The sequence below is a fragment of the Tachyglossus aculeatus genome, chromosome 11, assembly GCF_015852505.1.
Source record: "Tachyglossus aculeatus isolate mTacAcu1 chromosome 11, mTacAcu1.pri, whole genome shotgun sequence".
Classification (NCBI taxonomy): Eukaryota; Metazoa; Chordata; class Mammalia; order Monotremata; family Tachyglossidae; genus Tachyglossus; species Tachyglossus aculeatus.
The window spans coordinates 48,242,546-48,267,701 of NC_052076.1; the positions used below are offsets into that span (position 1 = coordinate 48,242,546).

Here is a 25,156-nt window from a genome sequence, read left to right on the forward strand (position 1 = left end):
AGGCCCAGAGAATCAATCAATCGTATTTATTGAGCGCTTACTGTGTGCAGAGCACTGTACTAAGCGCTTGGGAAGTACAAGTTGGCAACATATAGAGACAGTCCCTACCCAACAGTGGGCTCACACTGTTACAGATGAGGTAACTGAGGCCCAGAGAAGTGAAGTGACTTGCCCAAAGTCACACGGCCGACAATTGGCGAGGCCGAGATTTGAACCCATGACCTCCGACTCCAAAGCCCGGGCTCGTTCCACTGAGCCACGCTGCTTCTCAACGTACTAGGTGCCAAGATCCGCACAGACTCTATCTCACGTGAGCTCCTAGTGTGAGGGGGGAGAGAGGACAGGTATTTAACCGTCATTTTGCGGGTGAGGAAACTGAGGTACAGAGAAGGCAAGTGACTCGCCCAAGGCCACACCGCAGGCAAGTGGCAGGTCCAGGTCTCCTGACTCTTAGTCCAGAGCTTTTTTAACACGGCATCCTTCCTTGACTTGCTACGTAGCCACAGTAGTGCTGACCGAAGGAGAAACTAAAGGGGGTTAATGAAAACTCCTGAAGTGAGGTCACCCAGTCTCCTGTTTCTCGACCAGAGGCGAGTCAAAGACCTCCAAAAGAAAAGGAAGTTTCAGAATGGATAATTTCAGAATGGATAAGGAGATCCCCGAAGGAACTGGAAAGGGAGAGAGGCCAGAGCAAGTTCAAGCAACTGACGAGACGTCTCTCAAGTTGGCACTTTCTTGGAGAAAGAGATAGAGCACGGGCGTGGGGGTTACAAGGACCTGGGTTCTAATCCCAGCTCAGCCACTTGTCTGCTGGGTGCCTCTGGGCAAGCCGCTTGACTTCTCTGTGCCTCAGTTGCCTCGGCTGTAAAATGGAAAATAAAGACTGGGAGCCCCATGTGGGACAGGGGCCGTGTCCGACTTGGGAAGCTTGTCTCTATCCCAGCGCTTAGTACCGAGCCCGGCACATAGTGAATGCTTAACACCATTTAAAAACATAGTGATGTTATCCTTCCTTAGAGAAGCAGCGTGGCTCAGTGGAAAAAGCCCGGGCTTTGGAGTCAGAGGTCATGGGTTCAAATCCCGCCTCCACCACTCGTCAGCTATGTGACTTTGGGCAAGTCACTTCTCTGGGCCTCAGTTCCCTCATCTGTAAAACGGGGATGAAGACTGTGAGCCCCACGTGGGACAACCTGATCACCTTGTAAATTCCCCAGCGCTTAGAACAGTGCTCTGCACATAGTAAGCGCTTAATAAATGCCATTATTATTATTATTATCCTCAAAAGAGCGTCTTTGAATCCAAGCTAGCTAAATGCAAAATGGAAGAAAGGATGCTAATCATTTTTTTATTTCTAAAATAGTCATTTCCATTATTGAGAGAAGGTGGGTTAAGGAGTCTGGGGGGTTCTGATGTTAAAGGGACTGGTCCATTTTCAATTCCGGGCGGGTTAGTGGAAAGAGAATGGAGTCAGGAGTCCTAGGTTCGAGTTTGCTTTTCACATAGCGCTTAATAAATGTCATTATTATTATTATTATTATTATTATTATTATTATTACTACTGCGTGACCTGGGGTGAATCACTTTACCTTTCTGGGCCTCGATTTCCTCATCTGCAAAATGAGGAAAAGATAGTGAGATCTCTGTGGAACTGAGATTATGTCTGTTCTAATAACCATAATAATGATCTCGTTGCCTCATATCTACAGCACTTAGCAGGCAGCAAAGTCTTAATGAACGCCAGAATTATAAAATATTAAATTGACGCCAGCGCCGGCAGAGACAGAAGAGTTAGTTTTTGAAGGGGCCCTTCTTCTTCCTCCTCCTTGACGCTGATAAACCTGGGGCCGGGGCAAAGCACCGAAGGGGATGCTGTGCCCTCTCCCAGCTTCCCCAGAGCTCGTTGTGGGCAGAGAATTGTCTGTCAGTCAGTCAGTCAGTCAGTCGTATTTATTGAGCGCTTACTGCGTGCAGAGTACTGCAGTAAGCTTGGGAGAGTACAATTTAAGTGCTTAGACTCGGCGGTTCCGAAGAGCAGGCTGCAGGGATATCTATCAATCAGTGAATCCGTCAGTGGTGTTTACTGAGCACTTTCATTCGTTCAGTCAGTCATATTTATTGAGCACTTACTGTGTGCAGAGTACTGCACTAAGCTTGGGAGAGTACAATAAAAGTGCTTAAGACTCGGCGGTTCCGAAGAGCAGGCTGCAGGGATATCTATCAATCAGTGAATCCATCCGTCAGTGGTATTTACCGAGCACTTTCATTCATTCATTCAGTCGTATTTATTGAGCGCTTACTGTGTGCAGAGTACTGCACTAAGCTTGGGAGAGTACAATAAAAGTGCTTAAGACTCGGCGGTTCCGAAGAGCAGGCTGCAGGGATATCTATCAATCAGTGAATCCATCCGTCAGTGGTATTTACCGAGCACTTTCATTCATTCATTCAGTCGTATTTATTGAGCGCTTACTGTGTGCAGAGTACTGCACTAAGCTTGGGAGAGTACAATATAAGTGCTTAGACTCGGCGGCTCCAAAGAGCAGGCTGCAGGGATGTCTATCAATCAGTGAATCCATCCGTCAGTGGTATTTACCGAGCACTTTCATTCATTCATTCAGTCGTATTTATTGAGCGCTTACTGTGTGCAGAGTACTGCACTAAGCTTGGGAGAGTACAATATAAGTGCTTAGACTCGGCGGCTCCAAAGAGCAGGCTGCAGGGATGTCTATCAATCAGTGAATCCATCCGTCAGTGGTGTTTACTGAGCACTTTCATTCGTTCAGTCAGTCGTATTTATTGAGCGCTTACTGTGTGCAGAGTACTGCACTAAGCTTGGGAGAGTACAATAAAAGTGCTTAAGACTCGGCGGTTCCGAAGAGTAGGCTGCAGGGATATCTATCAATCAGTGAATCCATCCGTCAGTGGTATTTACTGAGCACTTTCATTCATTCATTCAGTCGTATTTATTGAGCGCTTACTGTGTGCAGAGTACTGCACTAAGCTTGGGAGAGTACAATATAAGTGCTTAGACTCGGCGGCTCCAAAGAGCAGGCTGCAGGGATGTCTATCAATCAGTGAATCCATCCGTCAGTGGTGTTTACTGAGCACTTTCATTCGTTCAGTCAGTCGTATTTATTGAGCGCTTACTGTGTGCAGAGTACTGCACTAAGCTTGGGAGAGTACAATAAAAGTGCTTAAGACTCGGCGGTTCTGAAGAGCAGGCTGCAGGGATATCTATCAATTAGTGAATCCATCCGTCAGTGGTCAGCGCTTAGAACAGTGCTTTGCACATAGTAAGCGCTTAATAAATGCCATTATTATTATTATTATTTACTGAGCACTTTCATTCATTCATTCAATCGTATTTATTGAGCGCTTACTGTGTGCAGAGTGCTTGGGAAGTACAAGTCGGCAACACGTAGAGACGGTCCCTACCCAACAGCGGGCTCACAGTCTAGATGCGGGAGACAGACAACAAAACAAAACATGTGGACAGGTGTCAAGTCGACAGAACAAATTGTTGGGTAGGGACCGTCTCTATATGTTGCCGACTTGTACTTCCCAAGCGCTTAGTACACTGCTCTGCACCCAGTAAGTGCTCAATAAATGCGATTGGATGAATGAATGACTCCGCCACTTGTCAGCTATGTGACTTTGGGCAAGACACTTCACTTCTCTGGGCCTCAGTTACTTCACCTGTAAAGTGGGAATTAAGACTGATTAAGCCCCACGCGGGACAACCTGATCACCTTTTATCTCTCCCAGTGCTTAGAACAGTGCTTGGCACATAATACAGTGCTCTGCACACAGTAAGCGCTCAATAAATACAATTGAATAAACAAATGTCATCATCATTATTATTATCATTATTGTTAATTAGTAGTAACAAACAGCCAGCGTGGTTTAGTGGAAAGAGCCCGGGCTTGGGATTCAGAGGTCGTGGGTTCTAATTCCACCTCTGCCACTTGTCAGCTGTGTGACTTTGGGCAAGTCATTTCACTTTGCTGTACCTCAGTTCCCTCATCTGTAAAATGGGGATGAAGACTGTGAGCCCTATGTGGGACAACCTGATGACCCCGTATCTCCCCCAGTGCTTAGAACAGCGCTTGGCATCTCCCCTGTGTAGCCTGTGAGCCCGTTGTTGGGTAGGGACTGTCTATATGAGAAGCAGCGTGGCTCAGTGGAAAGAGCCTGGGCTTTGGAGTCAGAGGTCATGGGTTCAAATCCTGGCTCCACCACTTGTCAGCTGTGTGACTTTGGGCAAGTCACTTCACTTCTCTGGGCCTCAGTTACCCCATCTGTAAAATGAGGATGAAGACTGTGAGCCCCCCCGTGGGACAACCTGATCACCTTGTAACCTCCCCAGCGCTTAGAACAGTGCTTTGCACATAGTAAGCGCTTAATAAATGCCATTATTATTATTATTATTATTATTATTATTATTATTATGTGCAAAGCACTGCATGAACGAATGAATAGTAAGCGCTTAATAAATGCCATCATCATCATTATGATTATTATTATTATTATTATTATTATCATGTGCAACGCGCTGTATGAATAAATGAATAGTAAGGACTTAATAAATGCCATCATTATTATTATTATTCTGTGCAAAGCACTGTATGAATGAATAGTAAGCACTTAATAAATGCCATTACTATTATTATTATTATGTGCAAAGTGATGTATGAATGAATGAATAGTAAGGGCTTAATAAATGCCATCATTATTATTATTATTATTATGTGCAAAGTGCTGTATGAATGAATGAATGGTAAGTGCTTAATGAATGCCATTATTATTATTATTATTATTATTATTATTATTATGTGCAAAGCACTGTATGGATGAATGAATAGTAAAGGCTTAATAAATGCCATCATCATTAATATTATTATTATGTTGCCGACTTGTACTTCCCAAGCGCTTAGTCCGGTGCTCCGTACACAGTCAGTGCTCCATAAATCCGATTGAATTAATTATGTTGATTATTAGTCATTATTCATTATGTTCGAATCCCGGCTCTGCCACCTGTCTGCTGTGTGACCTTGGACAAGTCACTTAACTTCTCTGGGCCTCAGCTCCCTCATCTGTAAAATGGGGATGATGACTGTGAGCGCGGGACAACCTGATCACCTTGTATCCCCCGCCCCAGCGCTTAGAACAGCGCTTTGCACATAGTGAGCGCTTAACAAATGCCATTATTATTATTATTATTATTATTATTGTTATTAGTCACGAATCCCACTAGGGATGGGGCGATGGCGGGTGGAGGGGAGGGTTGCTGTTTCCGAAGTCCCCGGGAGGGGGCGCGCCAGCTCACCCTCCTCCTCCTGCTCCTCCTCCGCCGGGCCCCGCCCACCGGGTCCCTAGGCCCCGCCCACACGCGCTCAGGCCCCGCCCACCCGTGTCCGGGCAGCCAATGGGGCGCGCCGGCGCCGGGCGTCGGGTCACGTGCCTGTGTCTCCGGAGGGTATGAATGGGCCCGCGGGCGGCGGCCGCCCGCAGACGGAGCTCTGGAGCTCCCGGAGCGGGGACCGTCCAACCGGACCCGGGCCGCCGGCTGCAGGCTGGGGACCCCCTCACTCACTCGCTCGCTCCGGCTCTGGGGTTCGTCCTCCTCTTGCTACCCCTGAGCAGCCTCCGGCCCTCAGCATCCCCCTGCCCTCGGGCATCTCCCTGCCCTGAGCATCCCCCGGCCCCCGGGCATCCTCCGGCCCTGAGCATCCCCCGGCCCCCGGGCATCTCCCTGCCCTGAGCATCCCCCGGCCCTCAGCATCCCCCTGCCCTCGGGCATCTCCCTGTGCTGAGCATCCTCCAGCCCCCGGGCATCCCCCGGCCCTCAGCATCCCCCTGCCCTCAGCATCCCCCTGCCCTCGGGCATCTCCCTGTGCTGAGCATCCTCCAGCCCCCGGGCATCCCCCGGCCCTCAGCATCCCCCTGCCCTTGGGCATCTCCCTGTCCTGAGCATCCTCCAGCCCCCGGGCATCCCCCGGCCCTTAGCATCCCCTTCCCTCAGCATCCCCCTGCCCTCGGGCATCCCCCGGCCCTCAGCATCCCCCTGCCCTGAGCATCCTCCAGCCCCCGGGCATCCCCCGGCCCTCAGCATCCCCCGGCCCCCGGGCATCCTCCGGCCCTCAGCATCCCCCTGCCCTCGGGCATCTCCCTGCCCTGAGCATCCTCCGGCCCTCAGCATCCCCCTGCCCTCGGGCGTCTCCCTGCCCTCAGCAATCCCCGGCCCCCGGGCATCTCCCTGCCCTGAGCATCCCCCGGCCCCCGGGCACCCTCCGGCAATCAGCATCCCCCTGCCCTCGGGCATCCCCGGGCCCTCGGCATCCCCCGGCCCTTCATTCATTCATTCAATCGTATTTATTGAGCGCTTACTGTGTGCAGAGCACTGTACTAAGAGCTTGGGAAGTACAAGCCTGCCTGCTTGTACAAGGTGCCTGCCCCCGGCCATCTCCCTGCCCTGAGCATCCCCGGGCCCTCAGCATCCCCCTGCCCTGAGCATCCCCCTGCCCTCGGGCATCCCCGGGCCCTCAGCATCCCGCTGCCCCCGGCATCCCCCGGCCCCCGGGCATCTCCCTGCCCTGAGCATCCCCCGGCCCCCGGGCATCCTCCGGCCCTGAGCATCCCCCTGCCCTCGACCGTCCCCCTGCCTTCCGGCATCCCCGGGCCCTCAGCATCCCCCTGCCTCCTTCCATCCCCCCCACGCCTCCTTCTATCCCCCTGCCATCCCCCTTCCTCCTTCCGTCCCCCTGCCCCCTTCTATCCCCCTGCCCCCTGCCATCCCCCTGCCTCCTTCCATCCCCCTGCCATCCCCCTGCCCCCTGCCATCCCCTGGGCCCGGGCATCCCCTGTCCCCGTCCCCCTGAGCCTCCCCCGGCCCGGCCGCCTCCAGCCTGTGCGGGGGCTGCGGGGGCTGCGGGGCCCAGCATGAGCGGGGGGCCGGGGCCGGGGCCGGGCCCCCCGGGGGTCTCCAAGGTGGAGCTGCGGCTGAGCTGCCGGCACCTGCTGGACCGGGATCCGCTCAACAAGTCGGACCCCGCCGTCCTGCTGCTCGTCCAGTCCCAGCGGCGCTGGCTGGAGGTAGGACCGCAGGGGCCGGACCGCAGGGGCCGGGGGAGCAGGAATAAGAATGGTGACACTGCTCTGAAGTCCCAGGGGATATGCAAGGTCATCAGGCTGTCAGCCCCCCCGGGGGCTCACAGTCTCCATCCTCATTTGACAGATGAGGGAACTGAGGCCCGGAGAAGTGAAGTGACTCGCCCAAAGTCACCCAGCTGACAGGCGGCGGAGCCCGGGATTAGAACCCAAGACCTCTGACTCCCAAGCCCGGGCTCTTGCTACTAAAGCCACCCTGCTTCTCCTTCCTTTCCTCGCTTCATCCATAAATCCTTCCCTCCCTCCCTCCTTTAATCCTTCCTTCCCTCCCTTCATCCTCCCTTCTTTCCCTCCCTCCCTTCATCCTCCCTTCTTTCCTTCCCTCCCTTCATCCTCCCTTCTTTCCCTCCCTCCCTTCATCCTCCCTTCTTTCCCTCCCTCCCTTCATCCTCCCTTCTTTCCTTCCCTCCCTTCATCTTCCCTTCTTTCCTTCCCTCCCTTCATCCTCCCTTCTTTCCTTCCCTCCCTTCATCTTCCCTTCCTTCCTTCCCTCCCTTATCCTCCCTTCTTTCCTTCCCTCCCTTCATCTTCCCTTCCTTCCTTCCTTTCTCCCCTCTCTTCATCCTTCCTTTCTTCCTTCCCTTCATCCATCCATCCTTGCCTCCCTCCCTTCATCCATTCCTCCCTTCCTCCCTCCTTCCCTCCCTCCCTTAATCCATCCTTCCTTCCCTTCATCCATCCATAATAATAATAATAATAATGGCATTTATTAAGCACTTACTATGTGCAAAGCACTTTTCTAAGCACTTTCTGGGGAGGTTACAAGGTGATCAGGTTGTCCCATGGTGGGGGGGTGCTCACAGTCTTCATCCCCATTTTACAGATGAGGTAACTGAGGCCCAGAGAAGTTAAGTGACTTGCCCAAAGTCACACAGCTGACAATTGGCAGAGCTGGAATTTGAACCCATGAGCTCTGACTCCAAAGCCCGTGCTCTTTCCACTGAGCCACGCTGCTTTTCTGCATCCATCCATCTATCCTTGCCTCCCTCCCTCCCTTCATCCATCTATCCATCCACCCTTCCCTCTGTGTGTCTGGGCAGGGCCTGGGAGAAACGTGCAGGAACGAAGGATTTATGAAATCTCCTGGATTGTTCCCCGCAGGGAGAGAAAAAGAAGTGGGGATGGGCCTGGGGCCAGGGGACACGTGTAGACACGTCCTTCTATTTGCTTCGGTAATCCCCCTGCCTCCGAGGGCTTGAGGCTGAGCCCCTTCTCACTGCACGGGCAGCCTGGGAGGGGGGCAAGAAAGGGACTGCCCGCAACCTAATGCCCGGGGCCGGGCCACGAAACCGGGCCATGGGCAGAGTCCTGGGGTGAGTGGGGAGCCTTGGCACTGTTTGACCCCTTTCTGGCCTGCTCCACTCCCTCTGAGCCTCAGTTTCCCTCTGTTACCACACCCAGGTGGGCTGAATGGTGTCAAGGAGAGGTGTCTTCCTCTGGGAGGAAAGGAAAGGACAGGGCCCGGCTAATCATTATTTTCAATATGGTACTTACGTGCCTACTAGGTGCTACAAATTGTTCTAAGTGCTGGGGAGAGGTAAAAGGCTATCAAGTAGTCTGCATCTTCTTCTGCAGGCCCGAGCTCTCCTACCCCTGGATAGGTTTCGGGGGAGGAGGAAGAGGAGGAGGAAACTGCCTCCTGCACCGCAGCCTACCGTCAGCCGCTGCCCACCCTCCCGTCCCCACCGTCCAACACTTTCATTCACTCAAGCATATTTATTGAGCGCTTACTGTGTGTAGAGCACTGGACTACGTGCTTGGGAAGTACAATTCGGCAACAAAGAGAGACGGTTCCTACTCAACAACGGACTCACAGTCTAGAAGGGGGAGACAGACCACAAACTTCTTTCCCCTATCCCCTCCTCCCCTCCCTTCCTCCCTCCCCTCCTCTTTCCCATCCCTTCCCCCCTCCCTTCTTCCCTCTCTTCCTCCCTCCCTTTCCCCCTGCCCTCCCTTCCTTTCCCCCTCCTCCCCTTCCTTTCCCCCTCCCTTCTTCCCTCCTTCCCTTCTCCCCCTTCTCTTCCCTCCCTTTCCCCCCTCCCCTCCTTTCTTTTCCCTCCCCCCTCTCCTTTCCTCCCTTCTCCGTCCTCCCCTCCTCCCTTCCCACCCCCACTCCTCCCTTCCCTCCCCCACTCCTCCTTTCCTCCCTTCCCCCTTCCTTCCCTCTCCCTTCCCCCCCACACCCACCTCCCGACCCTGTAGGGCCCTGGATGGTGCCAGCCGAGACCTCCCCCCAACTCCCGCAAGATGGTCATTGCTTTGTTTATTTTATTCATTATGTTATGTGTTACGCACTTACTATGTGCAAACATTTGTTCTAAGCGGTGGGGTGGATACAAACAAATGGGATTAGACCCAGTCCCTGTCCCACTTGGGGCTTCACAGTCTCAATCCCCACTCTCAGGCCCATGCTCTATCCACTAGGCCATGCTGCCTCTCTTTATTCCAGGTGGACAGGACTGAGGTCATCAAGAGCAACCTGCACCCGGTCTTCTCCAAGGTCTTCACACTGGATTATTACTTTGAGGAGGTGCAGAAGCTGCGGTTCGAAGTGTATGACATCCACAGCCACTGCAGCATCGGCTCCCAGGACGATGACTTCCTGGGGGGCGTGGAGTGCACCCTGGGGCAGGTACCCCCACCATTCCCTGGAGTCCCAGACCCTTCTGGCCTCCCCCCAGCCCACTGGCACTGTCCAGTGAGGGGCCGCAGAGACAGAGCTGGAAGCTGGGAGAAGCCAGAGACAACAAGAAGGTCAAAAGCTCTGGTGGCAATAGGAGACTTTCAGCCGGGCAGAGGCGGAGTGAGACTCTTCTACCCAGGAGTGTGGTGGGGAGGGGGGGGACGGACCCTGGAACAAGGCAGGGGGTGTGGAAAGCCCCCTTGGACCAACCTACCTCGCTCCCCCATCTGCCCCTTCTCCCCCTCCCTCCGCACTTTCCTCTCTCTCCAACCCCCTCTCGCATTACAGATCGTGGCGCAGAAAAAGATGACCAGATCGCTGTTCCTCAAGTTTGGCAAGCCGGCCGGCAAGTCCACCATCACGGTGAGGGCTCAGGTCCTGAACGCTTGGTCCCCATCCCCAGATCCACCCTCAGTCAAAGCTGGCCTGGGCCCAGCCTGGTCCCTCTGGGGCCGGGCCTGGCCTGGCCATCCATCCCCGGGGCCCTGGAGGGGCTGGGCTGGGAGTTCCCCGGCTGGGCCCCCGAGCCTGGTTTGTGGGGCGCTCTCTCCGGCAGGTGACAGCCGAGGAAATCTCTGGGAACAATGGTTATGTGGAGCTCTCGTTCCAGGCCAGGAAGCTGGACGATAAGGTGAGCAGGGCAGGGCAGTGCAGGACCCAGCAGGGCCAAACGCATCAAGCAGGGCTCCCCGGTGGTTCCGGCCTCAAGGATCTCCCAGGCCGCCCCACCTTCCTTGGGCCTTAAATCCACAAGGTGAGGCTTTGGGGAATTCACCTCCCTTCCCACGTGGACCACAGAGGGGTCTCCGGCCGACCGGAGGACCCGGAAGGGACGGTGGGCATCCGGGCTGAAACTCAGATGTGAAACGGTATTCTCCTCCTCCCCCGAAATGACCACGAAGGCAGCCGTGGGCCAGATCCAGGCGGCAGCTCTGTCCCAGGGGTTTCAAAACTCCTCCGAGATCCCTGGGGCTAGAGTTACTCTCCCCATATCACAGAGGGGGAAGCCAAGGCACAGAGGCTAAGCAGGGTAGCAGGGCACTCCACAGCCTGGTTGCCCCAGGGGGGCAGCTATCTGACTGGGCAGCTATTGCATGGGATGCCACTGGGTTCCTCCTCGGTGCTCTCAGGATCTCTTCAGCAAATCTGATCCCTTTCTGGAGATCTACCGGATCAACGATGATCAGAGCGAACAGCTGGTGTACAGAACAGAGGTGAGCCGGCTCCTCCCAGGGCACTGAGCCTGGGTGGGTTCCCGATCATCATCAGTGGTGTTTATTGGGTGCTTAATATATGCAGAGCACTGTACTGAGCACTTGGGAGAGTACAATACACCAGAGTTGGCAGATATGTTCTCTACTCACAATGAGCTGGCCTCGTGTGAATGCCTTCCTCTCCCCGGCTCCCGGTTCTTGTCCCAGAGTCTCTGCTCTGTTGTCTCCCTGTCTGGCTTTCAGCTGGACCCAGCCAGCGTGGCGGGGTTGTGGCGGGGGTGGGTTTAGGGGTGGGGACTCTTGTCCAGGAGGACTGAGTCCAGTTGCCCTGCCTCAGGCCGGGGGGCCATCGGCTGAGGAGACCCAACACCCACCTCAGGCTCCCTGGGCTGGCTGGGGTTAGAGGAAGGGATGGGAGGAGGGAAGGAGGGCAGAAGGACAAGGGGGGTGGGGGGAGGCCGCCCCCAAGGCTTTCCCCCTCCTCTGTGGGTGGACCCTGCTTTCTCACTCTCCTCCTTGCCTCACTCGCTGGCACAGGAAGCCACTTGGGGCTGCCTTTAGGGGCACAGCAGTGGGCTTTGGGGGGACAGATGCCAAGCTTCAAAGTCTCTGTCGGGCGGGGTGGCCCTCTGGGGTTCCAGAGGTCCCCACTTTTTCCAAAGCCCAGGGCAACACCCCTGGAGGTGGGCCCGGGGAGACCACGAACTGAAATTCATCCGAGGGTACTTGCAGCGGGGGGCTTCCAGGTTCCACCCACCCTGTGCCACCCTGGAAACCAGGAGCCTGCCCTTGGCCACACCCCCATCCCTCACAGAGAAGTGGGGGCAACGGAGTGGTCCCCGTAGCCACTGAGATGGCTTCCCCAGGAGAGCGAGGGTAGCATCGAAGGGAGGGGGTGACGGCAAGACTGAGATGTTGTTTGCTCATTTTCCAGGGGTTTGGGTTCTTTTTCCCCTTTTCCTTTGAGATCTGCTTTTGGTGGGGGCACCCCATCCCCCCAAGCATCTGTCTTGGAGGAGGGGCCCTACTCTGGGACAGGGAACTGAGCGGGGGTGGGCAGGGATTGGCCCACGAAGCCTGGTTTCTGAGGGCTGGGCCACGAGCCTGGCTCTGGCCTTGGCCTCCATTCTGGAATCTGCAGGTGGTGAAGAACAACCTGAGCCCCGTGTGGGACCCGTTCAAGGTTTCCCTGAACTCCTTGTGCAGCTGCGAGGAGAGGAGAATGCTCAAGGTGGTGGCAGAGGGGGGCCGGGGCTGCCCAGAGCTGGGCTGGGGGCGGGGGGGATGCCAAGGCAGTCTCGGGGAGGCAGGCTGGCATCTGGCAGGGGAGGTACCGGGTGACCCACCTTCTTAGAAGCAAAGACATTTTTCCTGCCAGTTCCTAGGCCTTGGTCTTTGGCCCAGGAGGAGGTGGGAGCTGAGATGGGGCATTTGGGACGAGTAGGGAAGGGGAGAGATGGGCAGGGGAAAGTCCAGAGGTCTGGGCTGTGGTTTGGGCCCTGGAGGTGCCCTCTGGTTCACGGCTCAGCGAGGGCTGTTGGGGAGGCCGAGTTGGGGTGGGGTGGGGGCCTGAGCTCTATCCCGTCCTCTGGCAGTGCCTGGTCTGGGACTTCGACTCCCGAGGAAAGCACGATTTCATTGGCGAGTTTTACACGACATTTGAGGAGATGCAGCAAGCGACCGGAGAGAGCAAGGTGTGAGGGAGCAGGGGGCTGGGGGCGGGGAAGAAATGTGTGTTTGTGTGTGTGTGTTCATGCTTAGAACCCTTCAGGAGTACACAGCCACTGCCCTGCCTCTGCCTGCCGTTGCCCACTGCTTGGCAAGCAGAGAGTGCTAGGTAAGTATCTCAGCTAACTAGCCAGCTGCCTCCTGGCTGGGCTCACCCTCATTCCAGGCCCAGTGGGACTGTGTGAACCCAAAATACAGAACAAAGAAGAGGAATTACAAGAACTCCGGGACTGTGATCTTGTCAGACCTGAAGGTGAGGAGGGGTCTGGAAGCACTGGGGGTGGGGGGCGCTTGGAGGAGGAGAAGGAGGAGGCGGGGAGGGGGAGAGGGAGGAGAAGGTAGATGGAAGCTGTTCTTTTCCTCCTGGCACTGAGACTCTGTCTCTGAGGGCACCTTCCGTGGAATGGGTGGGTGGGGATCCCAAAGCACTTTTCTCTCCCTGGGCTCCCTGGGTGACAGAACCTTTGGGCTCTGCTGCTCGCTAGGAGCGAGGGCAGAGGGATCTCCTGGGCTCTCTCCTCCCACCTAAGCCTGCGCTCAGTGGATAGGGTCTGCCTGAGGTGGGCTTGGTGCTGGGGCAAATGGGTGGAATCCATCAGCTCCTCCCAACCCTCCCCAGGACTGATCTTCTGGGAGTAAGTTAACCCCCCAAACCCCCATCCTTCCCCTTTCGAGGTGGGGAGGGGAGAGGGGGGTCATTCCAGGGTCCCGGCTCCTCTCCGGCCTCATCCCCACTAGTGCCGAGGCTATGGAGGAAGAGAAGGAGGAGGAGAAAAAGAGGAGGGGAATGGTGCAGAGTGGCCAGAAATTCCCTGACGCTGGATTTTTGGCAGGTCCACCGGGTGTACTCCTTCCTGGATTACATCATGGGCGGATGCCAGATTCACTTCACCGTAAGTCACACTTTCTGTCACTTCTTCAGGGCCCTGTTCTTGCCTCCAGGAAAGGGTCACCCCCTTAACAGGGCTTAATGCCGGAAAGGGAATTGCCCGAAAATGGGTTGATGACTGCGAGAGTGGGTGGAGAAGGGAAGAAGACCATCCCTACCGCCCCCCACCCCCCCTTTCTGGACCTGGGAACCCCCAGCTAGGTTAGGCAAGGGGAAGGTAAGGCCAAGTCCAGGAGAGGGGGTTTTGACATTGTTCCCGCTGTTCCCTAAAAGTTTGGGAAGTGAGGTGAGGCAAGGAAAAGTAACGTGGTCCCACCGGAGAAGGGAATGGACTCTTTCAGGCCACCAAAATACTGGTGATGTCCTGGAAAGAGGAGTTGAATGGGCCTTTATTCATTCAATTGTATTTACTGAGCACTTACCGTGTGCAGAGCACTGTACCAAACGCTTGGAAAGTACAGTTCGGCAACAGATAGAGACGGTCCCCACCCAACAACGAGCTCACAGTCCCCACCCCTGCTCTACCCCACCCGATGCCCTTCAGGCTGGGAAGTTACCCATCCCGGACCATCCCCTTCCTCACTTCTGCTTCCAGAGTCAGGGGGCGGGGGCCCCATTGTCCCACCTGAATCTGAGACACTCTGAGGAGTCAATGAGTTGAGCGAGCCCCCGGTAACCGACTGAGCCGTGTTGGCTTTCAGGGTCCGAGGAGGAGGGATTGTGGGGGTGTTATTGACTCCCCGATTAGTCCAGGGACAGGGTTTGCCTTATTCCCACGAAAATTCTCTTTGCGCAGAATGGATGCTTGGTCGCTAATTAAGATAGAGCTAGTGAGGAAGTCAGCAGCTGACCCTGCTGATGGCGTAGCCTTGGGGGGAAGTGCTGCTCAGAGAAAATATCTTGCACTTGCACCCCAAAACCTTGAACCTTTGGTAGGTCCCCCTTTTTGGTGACACTCGTAGAGTCACCACCCTGGAAAGGAAAAACGGCAACCAGCGTTCGGCCCTTGGAGCTTCACTGTGTACCGTGTGGGAGCCAGGAGGCAGGAGCAGCATGGCGTAGTGGATAGAGCATGGATCTGGAAGTTGGAAGGTCATGGGCTCTAATCCTGGCTCCCTACCTGGCTGCTGTGTGGCCTTGGGCAAGTCACTTCGCTCCTCTGTGCCTCCGTTTCCTCATCTGTAAAATGGGGATGAAGACTGAGCCCCATGTGGGACAGGGACTGTGTCCAACCCAATTTGCTTGTGCTCACCCCAGTGCTGAATACAATGCCTAGCACGTAGTAAGTGCTTAACAAATACCATCATTATTATTATTACTTTCCCAGAAGTCCCCCTCTCCTGAGCTAAGCCAGTGGAAGAACTTGGAGGGAGAAGCAAAAATAAACATAAATAGAGATGGCGTAGCCTGCTGGATGCCCTGCTTGGCTGGGCCTGGGTGATGGTGATGAGGGGACGTCCCCCCATCCCTCTACTCCCAAGCTGGGAGCAGAGGGAGCTGGCCCACAGAGCAGAGAGGCATTTCCTGGGCAGAGCAGACTGAGGGCCAGTGATTAGCTTGGCCTGTCAGCTGTTTCTTTACTCCTTGCAAGGCAGGTGGGCAGAAGAATCTGCTGGTATAGCTCATCTGTACGGCATCAGCCGCGAGCCAAGGGCGGTGCCTTCCTATGGGCAGATGAGGAGGGAGAGGAAATAGAGGTTGAGAGGGATTCCAAACCTGCAGGGGTTCCATGTTCCTGACCCAGCTGCACTTTGGCCCGAGACTGAGGGGAAGACTGATGCCTGCTTAGTAAAGTGCTCCACACGGAGTAAGCGCTCAGTAAATACGATTGATTGGAGGGGTGAGACGAAATTGTCTGTCTCGCTGGCTCTCCTTCAGTCTCTCTGCCCCTGAAGACCCTATTCCATTGCTTCTTGGTGCCCCTCAGGTGGCCATTGACTTCACAGCCTCAAACGGAGACCCCCGAAACAGCTGCTCTCTGCATTACATCAACCCCTACCAGCCCAACGAGTACCTGAAGGCTCTCATCGCGGTGGGGGAGATCTGCCAGGACTACGACAGGTGAACCCCTGCGGGGGTCTTGAGCTGGGGTGCCCTCACCCTGGTACCCAACTGGGCTGTGGGTGGCTTGAGGGCAGCCCCTCCAGTCACCCTTCCTCCACCCGCAACACGGAGCTTGGCCTAGAGGGCTCTGCCACCGGCTCAGCGGGGCAAGGGAGGGGGAGTCCTGAAATCCGGGAGGCTGTGCCCCTGCCCTCCAGCTGGGGAGAGAGCTAGCGGTCTACTTCATCAGGGCCACTGGCGGGGCAGAGATGCGCTCCCAGGCCGGTCTCGGCTTCCAGAGCCCAGACGGCACACCGCTGTGGGCAGCTCCCATCTGAACGTTCCCTCTCTTCCAGTGACAAGAAATTTTCTGCTTTGGGATTTGGAGCCAGGATTCCCCCAAACTATGAGGTGAGGGCAGGTGGATTTAGCTCCCTTCCGGTAGGGAGAGATGAAAAACTGGCAGGCCCTCCCGTTCCCACTGACCCACCCCCGGCCTGGTGCAGGCTAACTGGGTTGGGGGGAGTCTCTGTGTGTGTGTATAGGGGGAGATGGAGCATATTTTCCTTGCTAGGCTCCTCCTTGATGGTCCAGGGAATCCCAGAGTCCTCTGGACCCCAGAACAGATCTCCGCCCTCTCCCAGGGCAGCTGATCCGGGCTGGGCTTCTCTCCCCCAACCCCCAGGCTGCCCTGCCTAGTAGCTTCTTGACTGAGAAGCAGTGTGGCGTCCTGGAAAGAGTCTGGAACTGGGAGTCAGAAGATAGGAGTTCAAAACCTGGCTCTATCACTTGCCAACTGTGTGACCCTGGGCAAGTTGCTTAACTTTTCCGCACCTCAGTTTCTTCATCTGTAAAACAGGGATTCGAAACCTGCTCTCCCTCCTACTTAGACTGTGAGCCCCATGTGGGACAGGGCCCGATTCTGTCTTGTCTCCGCCCCAACGCATAGTAAGTGCTTAACCAGAACCACAGTTATTAATTATGATTATTGTTTCAGGTCTCCCATGACTTTGCCATTAACTTCGACCCCGAAGACGATGAGTGTGAAGGTAGGAGGCAGAGGTGGGGCCGTGGGGATCCTGCTCTCCGGTGGGGCAGTTCCTTGGCTCAGAGTTCGGTCTGCCCCAGTTCCCTGGGAGAGAGGTGGCTGAACAGGGCGCTACTTATTGGGTGCTCACGGGGCCCCCGGGTGGGGCTGGGAGAAGCCAAAGTGGAGGCGTGTGGTGCCAGAGTCAGTCAGTCGTATCTGTGTGCAGAGCACTGTACTAAGCATTTAGGAGAATACAATATAACGGTCACAGAGTTTGAGCCCATTGTTGGATAGGGATTGTCTATGTTGCCAAATTGTACTTTCCAAGCACTTAATACTGTGCTCTGCACACAGTAAGCGCTCAATAAATGCTGTTGAATGAATTCCATGGCCACAGCGAGCTTACAATCTAGAGGGGGAGACGGACATTAATTTAAGTAAATCAAATTACAGATATGTACATAAGTGCTGTGAAGTTCGAGGGGATGAATAAAGGGAGCAAGTCAGGGTGACACAGAAGGGAGTGGAAGAAGAGGAAAGGAGGGCTTAGTCAGGGAAGGCCTCTTGGAGGAAATGGGCCTCAATAAGTCTCTGAAGGTGGGAAGAATAGTTGTTGGATGGAAAGAGGAAGGGGCGTTCCAGACGAGAGGCAGGATGTGGGCGAGAGGTTGGCGGCAAGATAGACAAGATTGAGGTACAGTGAGTGGGTTGAAATTAGAGGAGCGAAGAGCGGGGGCTAGGTTGTCGTAGGAGAGCAGCGAAGCGTGGTAGGAGGGGCAAGGTGATTGAGCCGGTTTGAAGCCGATGATGAGGAGTTTCTGTTCGAGAGCAGCTCCTTCATTCATTCAATCGTATTTATTGAGCCCTTACTGTGTGCAGAGCACTATACTAAGCGCTTGGGAAGTACAAGTTGGCAACATATAGACACGGTCCCTACCCAACAGCGGGCTCACAGTCTAGAAGGGGGAGACAAACAACAAAACAAAACGAGTAGACAGGTGTCAATACCATCAGAATAAATAGAATTATAGCTACATACACATCATAAATACCATCAGAATAAATAGAATTATAGCTATATATACATCATTAATAAATAGAATAGTAAATATGTACAAGTAAAATAAATAGAGCAATAAATCTGTACAAACATGTTCAGGCGCTGTAGGGAGGGGAAGGAGGTAGGGCGGGAGGGATGGGGAGGAGGAGAAGAGAAAAAATGGGGCTCAGTCTCCCCGGCTTCCCCAGAGGTGCTGGGGTCCGGGTCGGGCGCGTCCCGGGCTTGCAGTGCGCAGGCCACCTTGTCCAGGGGAGGGGAGGCAAATAGTAGCGGTGGGGCTCGGTCTGTCCCAGCTGCCCGGGAGAGAGATGGCTGAACAGATCCATCCTTCCTCAGGGATCCAGGGAGTGGTAGAGTCCTACCAGAGCTGCCTGCCTAGAATCCAGCTGTACGGCCCCACCAACGTGGCACCCATCATCACCAAGGTGGCCCAGGTGGCCGCTGCCGAGGAGAACACCAAGGAGGCTTCTGTGAGTGCCAACGGGCCGGGGGCATGGGGCGCGGGGGCAGAGGTGGCCTTCCCGCTGGTTGGGCGGGTTGCGGGCAGGCGCCGTTTTGGGATTTGCCCGTCTTGTCTCCCTACTAGGTTGTAGCTAGGGTGGGGTCCCCTCTCCACGATGACCCACAGCAGGGGCCTCAGTGGTGCTGCTGAGACCTTCACCCCCACCCCGAATGACTCGTGAGGGTTCCTCATTCCAGCACAACACATAAGGCTCAGGTGCCCAACTCCGTTCACCATCAACTCCACTGGTGGCACTCCTCATCCCCAACCTCTCCCAGGCCGCTCGCCTCTCCCCTACTCCGCCCCTGCCACTCACGCGCTTGAATCAATCAATCAGTCGTATTTATTGAGCGCTTACTGTGTGCAGAGCACTGTACTAAGCGCTTGGGAAGTCCAAGTTGGCAACATATAGAGACAGTCCCTACCCAACAGTGGGCTCACAGTCTAAAAGGGGGAGACAGAGAACAAAACCAAACATACTGACAGAATAAAATAAATAGAATAGATATGTACAAGTAAAATAAATAGAGTAATAAATATGTACAAACATATACATATATACAGGTGCTGTGGGGAAGGGAAGGAGGTAAGATGGGGGGGATGGAGAGGGGGAGAAGTCCCAGAAAGAGACGAACTGCACCAACTTCTAACAACGTGTCCCTCCCAGGGTGGGGCCTCCTGGGACCCCGTGGGTGGGTGGATGGAGGTAGAGATGGGGAGGGAAAGTTGGGGAATCATTCAAGCTCGTGGTGGCCAAATGGCAGGTGCCAAAGAGGTAAGGTCTTCCTCCTCCGGCTCCACTGACAGAAACTGCTGCCTCTGCAGTCTCTCGGTTGTCTATGCGGTCTTCGGGTTGCCTCTGTGGTCTCTTGGCTGCCTCTAATGAGGGACAGAGAGATAAAACATTCCCGAGGCCGGTCAAGATAAATAATTGAAAGTGCAGTTGAATTATCAGGTATCCAAGAGTGCTCAGAAGGGTCCCTGTATGCTGGGGTTGGCTCATGGGTTTGCGTAGAGAACTTAATTGGGATAAATTTGTCGGAGGAGGTGGGATTTTCACCGGCCTCCCAAGCGGGGGACGGCTGGGAGCCATCGCCCCGCCGGCCCCGGCGAGGGGGGCCGCGGGGAAGAGAGTCTGCAGAGGCGGGGCCTCGGTCAGCTGGCCGGCTAGCCGTCCCCCCTGAGCCCCAGGCCTGCTCCTCCCCTCCAGCAATATTACATTCTCCTGATCCTGACGGACGGCGTGGTGACCGACATGGCGGACACGCGGGAGGCGATCGTGAGGGCCTCCCACCTGCCCATGTCCATCATCATCGTGGGCGTGGGCAACGCCGACTTCACGGACATGCAGATCCTGGATGGGGACGACGGCGTCCTGCGCTCGCCCAAGGGGGAGCCGGTTCTCCGGGACATCGTGCAGTTCGTCCCTTTCCGGGACTTCAAGAGCGTGAGTGGCAGGGGCGGGGTAGGGGAGAGGCGAGCGGCCTGGGAGAGGTTGGGGACGAGGAGTGCGACCAGTGGAGTTGATGGTGAACGGAGTTGGGCGCCTGAGCCTTGTGTGTTGTGCTGGAACGAGGAACCCTCACGAGTCATTCGGGGTGGGGGTGAAGGGAGTAATGGTCTCAGCAGCACCACTGAGGCCCCTCCTGTGGGTCATCGTGGAGAGGGGACCCCACCCTAGCTACAACCTAGTAGGGAGACAAGACAGGCAAATCCCAAAACGGCCCCTATTAATTCATTCTTTCATTCAATCGTATTTACTGAGCGCTTATTGTGTGCAGAGCACTGTACTAAGCGCTTGGGAAGTACAAGTTGGCAACATATAGTCTTCTAGACTGTGAGCCCGCCTTCTAGACTGTGAGCTCACTGTTGGGTAGGGACCGTCTCTATACGTTGCAAACTTGTACTTCCCAAGCGCTTAGTACAGTGCTCTGCACACAGTAAGCGCTCAATAAATACGATGGAATGAATGAACATCTAGGTCCATGCCCCGACCCAACAATGGGCTCCCAGTCTAGAAGGGGGAGACAGACAACAAAACAAAACATGTGGACAGCTGTCAAGTCATCAGAATAAATAGAAGTAAAGCTAGATGCACATCATTAACAAAATAAATAGAGCAGTAAATATGTACAAGTAAAATAGAGTAATAAAACTGTACAAACATACAGGTGCTGTGGGGAGGGGAAGGAGGTAGGGCGGGGGGGGGATGGGGAGAAGGAGAGGAAAAGGGGCTCAGTGTGGGAAGGCCTCTTGGAGGAGGTGAGCTCGCAGTAGGGCTTTGAAGGGAGGAAGAGAGCTAGCTTGGCGGATGGGCAGAGGGAGGGCATTCCAGGGCAGCCATAATCTATTAATCTGTAGAACTGAAGACAGCACACACATACTGCCTTCCAATAAAGTCCTCATGTGTGCAAGCCATGAAGCCACTCAGGGAAGGTTGAGCAGTTGGGGAGTCAATGAAACAATGGTATTTATTGAGCACTTGTGTGAGGAGCACCATACTAAGCATTTTGGGGTGTACAATACAACACAGCTGGTAGACATGATCCCTCCTCTCGAAGAGTCTAGTGCGGGGAGACGGTATTATAATAAATTTCCATCTGTCAGGGGTTTTGAATTGCCCGGACCGGATTGCCAGCCTAAAGCTGCCCTCGGCCCCTGCGGCTCTCAGGTCGGAGAGGGTCCTGGAGCCGGGGGAGGTGAGCAGGGCTGGTGGGGGCCAGTGACAAGGGCCGGCAATGAGGGTCATGGGAAAGCTTGGCTGGGACGTGTACCCCCTAATAATAATAATGATAGTATTTGTTAAGTGCTCACTACGTTCAAAGCACTGTTCTAAGCGCTGGGGGGATACAGGGTGATCAGGTTGTCCCATGTGGGGCTCACAATCTTCATCCCCAATTTACACATGAGGGAACTGAGGCACAGAGAAGTGAAGTGACTTACCCAAAGTCGCACAGCTGATAAGTGGTGGAGCCGGAATTAGAACCCATGACCTTTGACTCCCAAGCCCGGGCTCTTTCCACTGAGCCAGGAGAAGCGCCCTTAAGCTGTGATGGTGGATCTCTGAAGGGACAGACAGGCCTTGGCATCCTGGCATCTGCCTTGAGCCTCTCCTAGACGAAGCCCTGCTTCCGAGAGGCAGCAGCCAGCTTTCTGGGGAAACTCATTCCCTTTGGGCCTCAGTTTCTTGGTCTGGAGTACCCGGCCCTCTCCCACCATTTCACAGGGGTGTCTGGAGGCTTGGGGAGCCACGGGCTTACGAGGAAGCAGCACGGCCTAGTGGGTAGAGCGTGGGCCTGAAAGTCAGAAGGACTTGGGTTCAAATCCTGACTGCACCGCTTGTCTGCTGTGTGACCTCGGACAAGTCACTTAACTTCTCTGTGCCTTAGCTACCTCACCTGTGAAATGGGGATTAAGACTGTGAGCCCCATGTGGGACAGGGACTGCATCCATCCCGGCTCCGCCGGTTGTCAGCTGTGTGACTTTGGGCAAGTCACTTAACTTCTCTGTGCCTCAGCTACCTCATCTGTAAAATGGGGATTAAGACTGTGAGCCCCATTAGAGAAGCAGCGTGGCTCAGTGGAAAGAGCACGGGCTTAGGAGTCAGCGGTCATGGGTTCAAATCCTGGCTCCGCCACTTGTCAGCTGTGTGACTTTGGGCAAGACACTTCACTTCTCTGTGCCTCAGTTCCCTCATCTGTAAAATGAGGATTAAGACTGTGAGCCCTCCGTGGGACAACCTGATCACCTTGTAACCTCCCCAGCGCTTAGAACAGTGCTTTGCACATAGTAAGTGCTTAGTAAATGCCATCATTATTATTATTATTATATGGGACAGGGACTGCATCCATCCCGGCTCCGCCAGTTGTCCGCTGTGTGACTTTGGGCAAGTCACTTAACTTCTCTGGGCCTCAGTTACCTCATCTGTAAAATGGGGATTGACTGTGAGCCCCCCGTGGGACAACCTGATCACCTTGTAACCTCCCTAGCGCTTAGAACAGTGCTTTGCACACAGTAAGCGCTTAATAAATGCCATTAAAAAAAACAAAACACCTGATTAGCTTGTATCTACCCCAGGGCTTAGAACGGTGCTTGGCACATAGTAAGTGCTTAACCAATACCATTATTATTATTAAGTCACCGTTACTCGTTGTTGCGGTTTCTTTTCCAGGCGTCCCCCACAGCCCTGGCTAAGTGTGTCCTGGCCGAGGTGCCCAAGCAGGTGGTGGAATATTACAGCCACAAGGAGCTGCCCCCTCGCTGCCTCACGGACGACTCCCCGGACCCCGCAACTGGCCCATCCCATTGAGGGCACCGGGCGGGGACCACATGTCGCCCCCTCGTATTTCTCTTTGTTGGCAGGTGGAGGGGACGATGGAAGAAGTTGGGGGCGGGAGGGGGAAGTACCTGTGAGCCCCCCAGGGCTCGCTCCTCTGAACCTCACTGGCCAGAGCATCCTCCCCACCCTCTCCCACTTTCACTTGTGCCAATTGTGTCGCGAGTCCCACCGGGGGCTCACAGGTGGGACCGGGGCTCCGTCCTCTGGCTGGCTGAAGTGGGGGGTCAGGGAACCTGGGGGGTTGCAGTGGTGCAAACACAGGGCCCGTCCGTCCCCACCATCCTCCTCCTCCGGCCCTCTGGCCTTGCAGGCCGCCCCGCCTGTTTCCATCAGTCCAGCGGAGTCACCCTTGTCCAGCAGCTCTGCCTGCGGGGCAGAGGAAAGAGCGGGGAGGGACCACCCGGCTCTGGCTACCGTGAAGGGGGAGACTCAGTCGGACCCACCAGGTGAGTGAGGGGCTGGCACCCACTCCTCCCCTTCCCCTGCCTAGGAGCCTCCGGAAAGGAGGAGAAGGCAGGAGAAGGAAGAACGGCATTTGGGATGGACGGGGCAGCCCAGAAAGCCGAAGGAGCCGGGGGCCGTGGAAGACTTTGAGGGTGGGTTCTTCCCGGGCAGACCCCTGTCGGGCTGAGCAGACCTCCAGTGAGGAAGAGGATAAAGGGGACAGGAAAGAGGGTGGCAGCGGTGAGCCTCAGTGGGCCCTGGCCTGGGGGGTGCTTCCCCCAGCTCTCCTCTCAGAGCCACGGAGAAGATTCACCCACTCCCATTTGCCCTGGGCTCGGCCTGCTTGGTTAAGATGTAAGGTTTTGTCCGAGACCCCTTTCTTGCTGTGTTGTTTAGGCTGGGGAGCGGTGGTTCCCCGTAGCCCCGAGTCTGCGTCGGGGACTGAGGAAGCTGGGTGGAGAATCCCAAGCCCCAGGTCAGGTTCCCATTCCCAGTTTCCTCACTGTCCAGACAGAGGAGGAGAGAGCAGGTCTAACTGCGATGGGGAAGAGGGCTGGCTTTCTCCTCCTTCCTGCCAGGAGCTGCTCCCACCTCCCCATTTCCTCCCCACTCCCAGCTCACTGGTCCCCTTGAATTTGCAGAAGAGCACGGCCCAGACTTCCTGGGCTTGGGGCCCCCATAGGAGAGAACAGGCAGTGCTGGGTGGGGGGCTCGGGGGTCTGACTCAGAGCTCTACCCCTCTAATCGCTCATCTGGCTTTAGCTCGCCACTCTTTTGTCCTCCCTGCTCCCTCGCCGACCTGGCTGCTCTGAATCCTCCTCTCCCTGGGGCCTGTGGGGATGATGGAGAAAAGGGGAGGTTGAAGGTGGGGCCCGGGCCAGGAGGCTCAGGGACTCAGCAGGACGGTGTGGGGGAAGCACCTGGATAGCCTCCCCTGGCCTACCTCCCTCCAGCTGAGCAGGGAATCAGGTGTGGCCCGTGTGTGGGTGGGAAGTGCTGCTAGTTTGGTTTTGGGGGCAGGCTGCGTCGGCCTGCCCAGGCTCGGATGCTTAATGTCTTTTTTTAAACTGGAAAATCTCGGTTCCGTTCTCCCCTACCCCGCTCCCCGGTCTCAGTTTGGTGCCAGCTTGGGCCTCCCCAAGGTTGCGTGTCCCCCTGTGGTCAGTGTGTAGGAGGGATGACAATAAAACCTCACCTTCCCTACTGTGTCCTTGTGATTGTGACTCGGACCTGAGGCCGGCCAGCTCGTGGCCGGCTGGGGAACAAACCGCCTTGTGCCCCCGACCCGGGGCTCCCCCCATCCCGGAGTTTGACTCTCTTCTCGGCAGCACAGAACAGATAGGGACTGGATGGAGGAGAAGCAGTGCGGCCTAATGGGAGGAGCGTGGACGTGGGAGTCGGGAGAAACCAGGTGAGCGGCAGATGATGATCGCCTCAAGAGAATGAGCGTCAAGTGACAAGAGTTGAGATCCCTGCGGGATACCGGCAGGTCGAGGAGCAGAAGAATAGTTAAAGGAACCGAGGAGGAGAGGTTAGGATGGGCACCAGCATGTTCCGGATCAGGAAAAACGAGGCTGGAGAGACAGTCCGGGAGGGGATGGCCAACGGCCTTGAAGGCAGCCGAGGCATCAAGAAGGATTACGGTCAGCACGCAGCAAGCGCTTAATACATTCTATTGGTTGATTGATGAGGGCGGAGAATAGCCCGTTAGATTTTGCCAGAAGGAGGTCTCTGGAACCTTGTGTGATTGCGACTTCAATAGAGTGAAAATGAGGAAATCTAGATTGCAGCTGGTCAAGAAGGAAGCGGAGGGAGTGGGCGTATACGGACTGAGTTTAGGCAGGAACGGGAGACGTCGGGGGGCCGTTTGTTCGGGCTTCCATCGGAGACGTGGATTTTCAGCTGGTCAGGATCCCGTCTGGCACTGTCACGGCATCTGATGACTCTGTGTCTAACGTTTTTATTTTTGAACGCTCAGCCTCCTTCCGTAGTGGCTCCCGCTGTCCAGACCTGCGACTCGGAGGTGGGGATCCCGTGTGGAGGGACATAGTCGGGGTGGG

The 25,156-nt window shown here is 55.4% G+C and overlaps 1 protein-coding gene across 1 annotated transcript in view; it reads left to right on the plus strand.

Annotated features, from left to right (window-relative positions):
- CPNE7 (copine 7) overlaps positions 1-24,297 on the plus strand; it is a 28,951-nt gene extending 4,654 nt beyond the window's left edge. The window contains exons 2-15 of the mRNA XM_038753604.1: positions 9,614-9,796; positions 10,136-10,210; positions 10,404-10,478; positions 10,978-11,061; positions 12,203-12,292; positions 12,657-12,755; positions 12,956-13,042; positions 13,623-13,682; positions 15,606-15,739; positions 16,078-16,132; positions 16,719-16,770; positions 18,148-18,281; positions 19,524-19,760; positions 22,485-24,297. Coding sequence (XP_038609532.1) covers positions 9,614-9,796; positions 10,136-10,210; positions 10,404-10,478; positions 10,978-11,061; positions 12,203-12,292; positions 12,657-12,755; positions 12,956-13,042; positions 13,623-13,682; positions 15,606-15,739; positions 16,078-16,132; positions 16,719-16,770; positions 18,148-18,281; positions 19,524-19,760; positions 22,485-22,622 — 1,503 coding nt within the window. The 3' untranslated portion in view covers positions 22,623-24,297. The remainder of the gene's footprint in view (positions 1-9,613; positions 9,797-10,135; positions 10,211-10,403; positions 10,479-10,977; positions 11,062-12,202; positions 12,293-12,656; positions 12,756-12,955; positions 13,043-13,622; positions 13,683-15,605; positions 15,740-16,077; positions 16,133-16,718; positions 16,771-18,147; positions 18,282-19,523; positions 19,761-22,484) is intronic.
- The last annotated feature ends 859 nt before the right edge of the window (positions 24,298-25,156 follow it).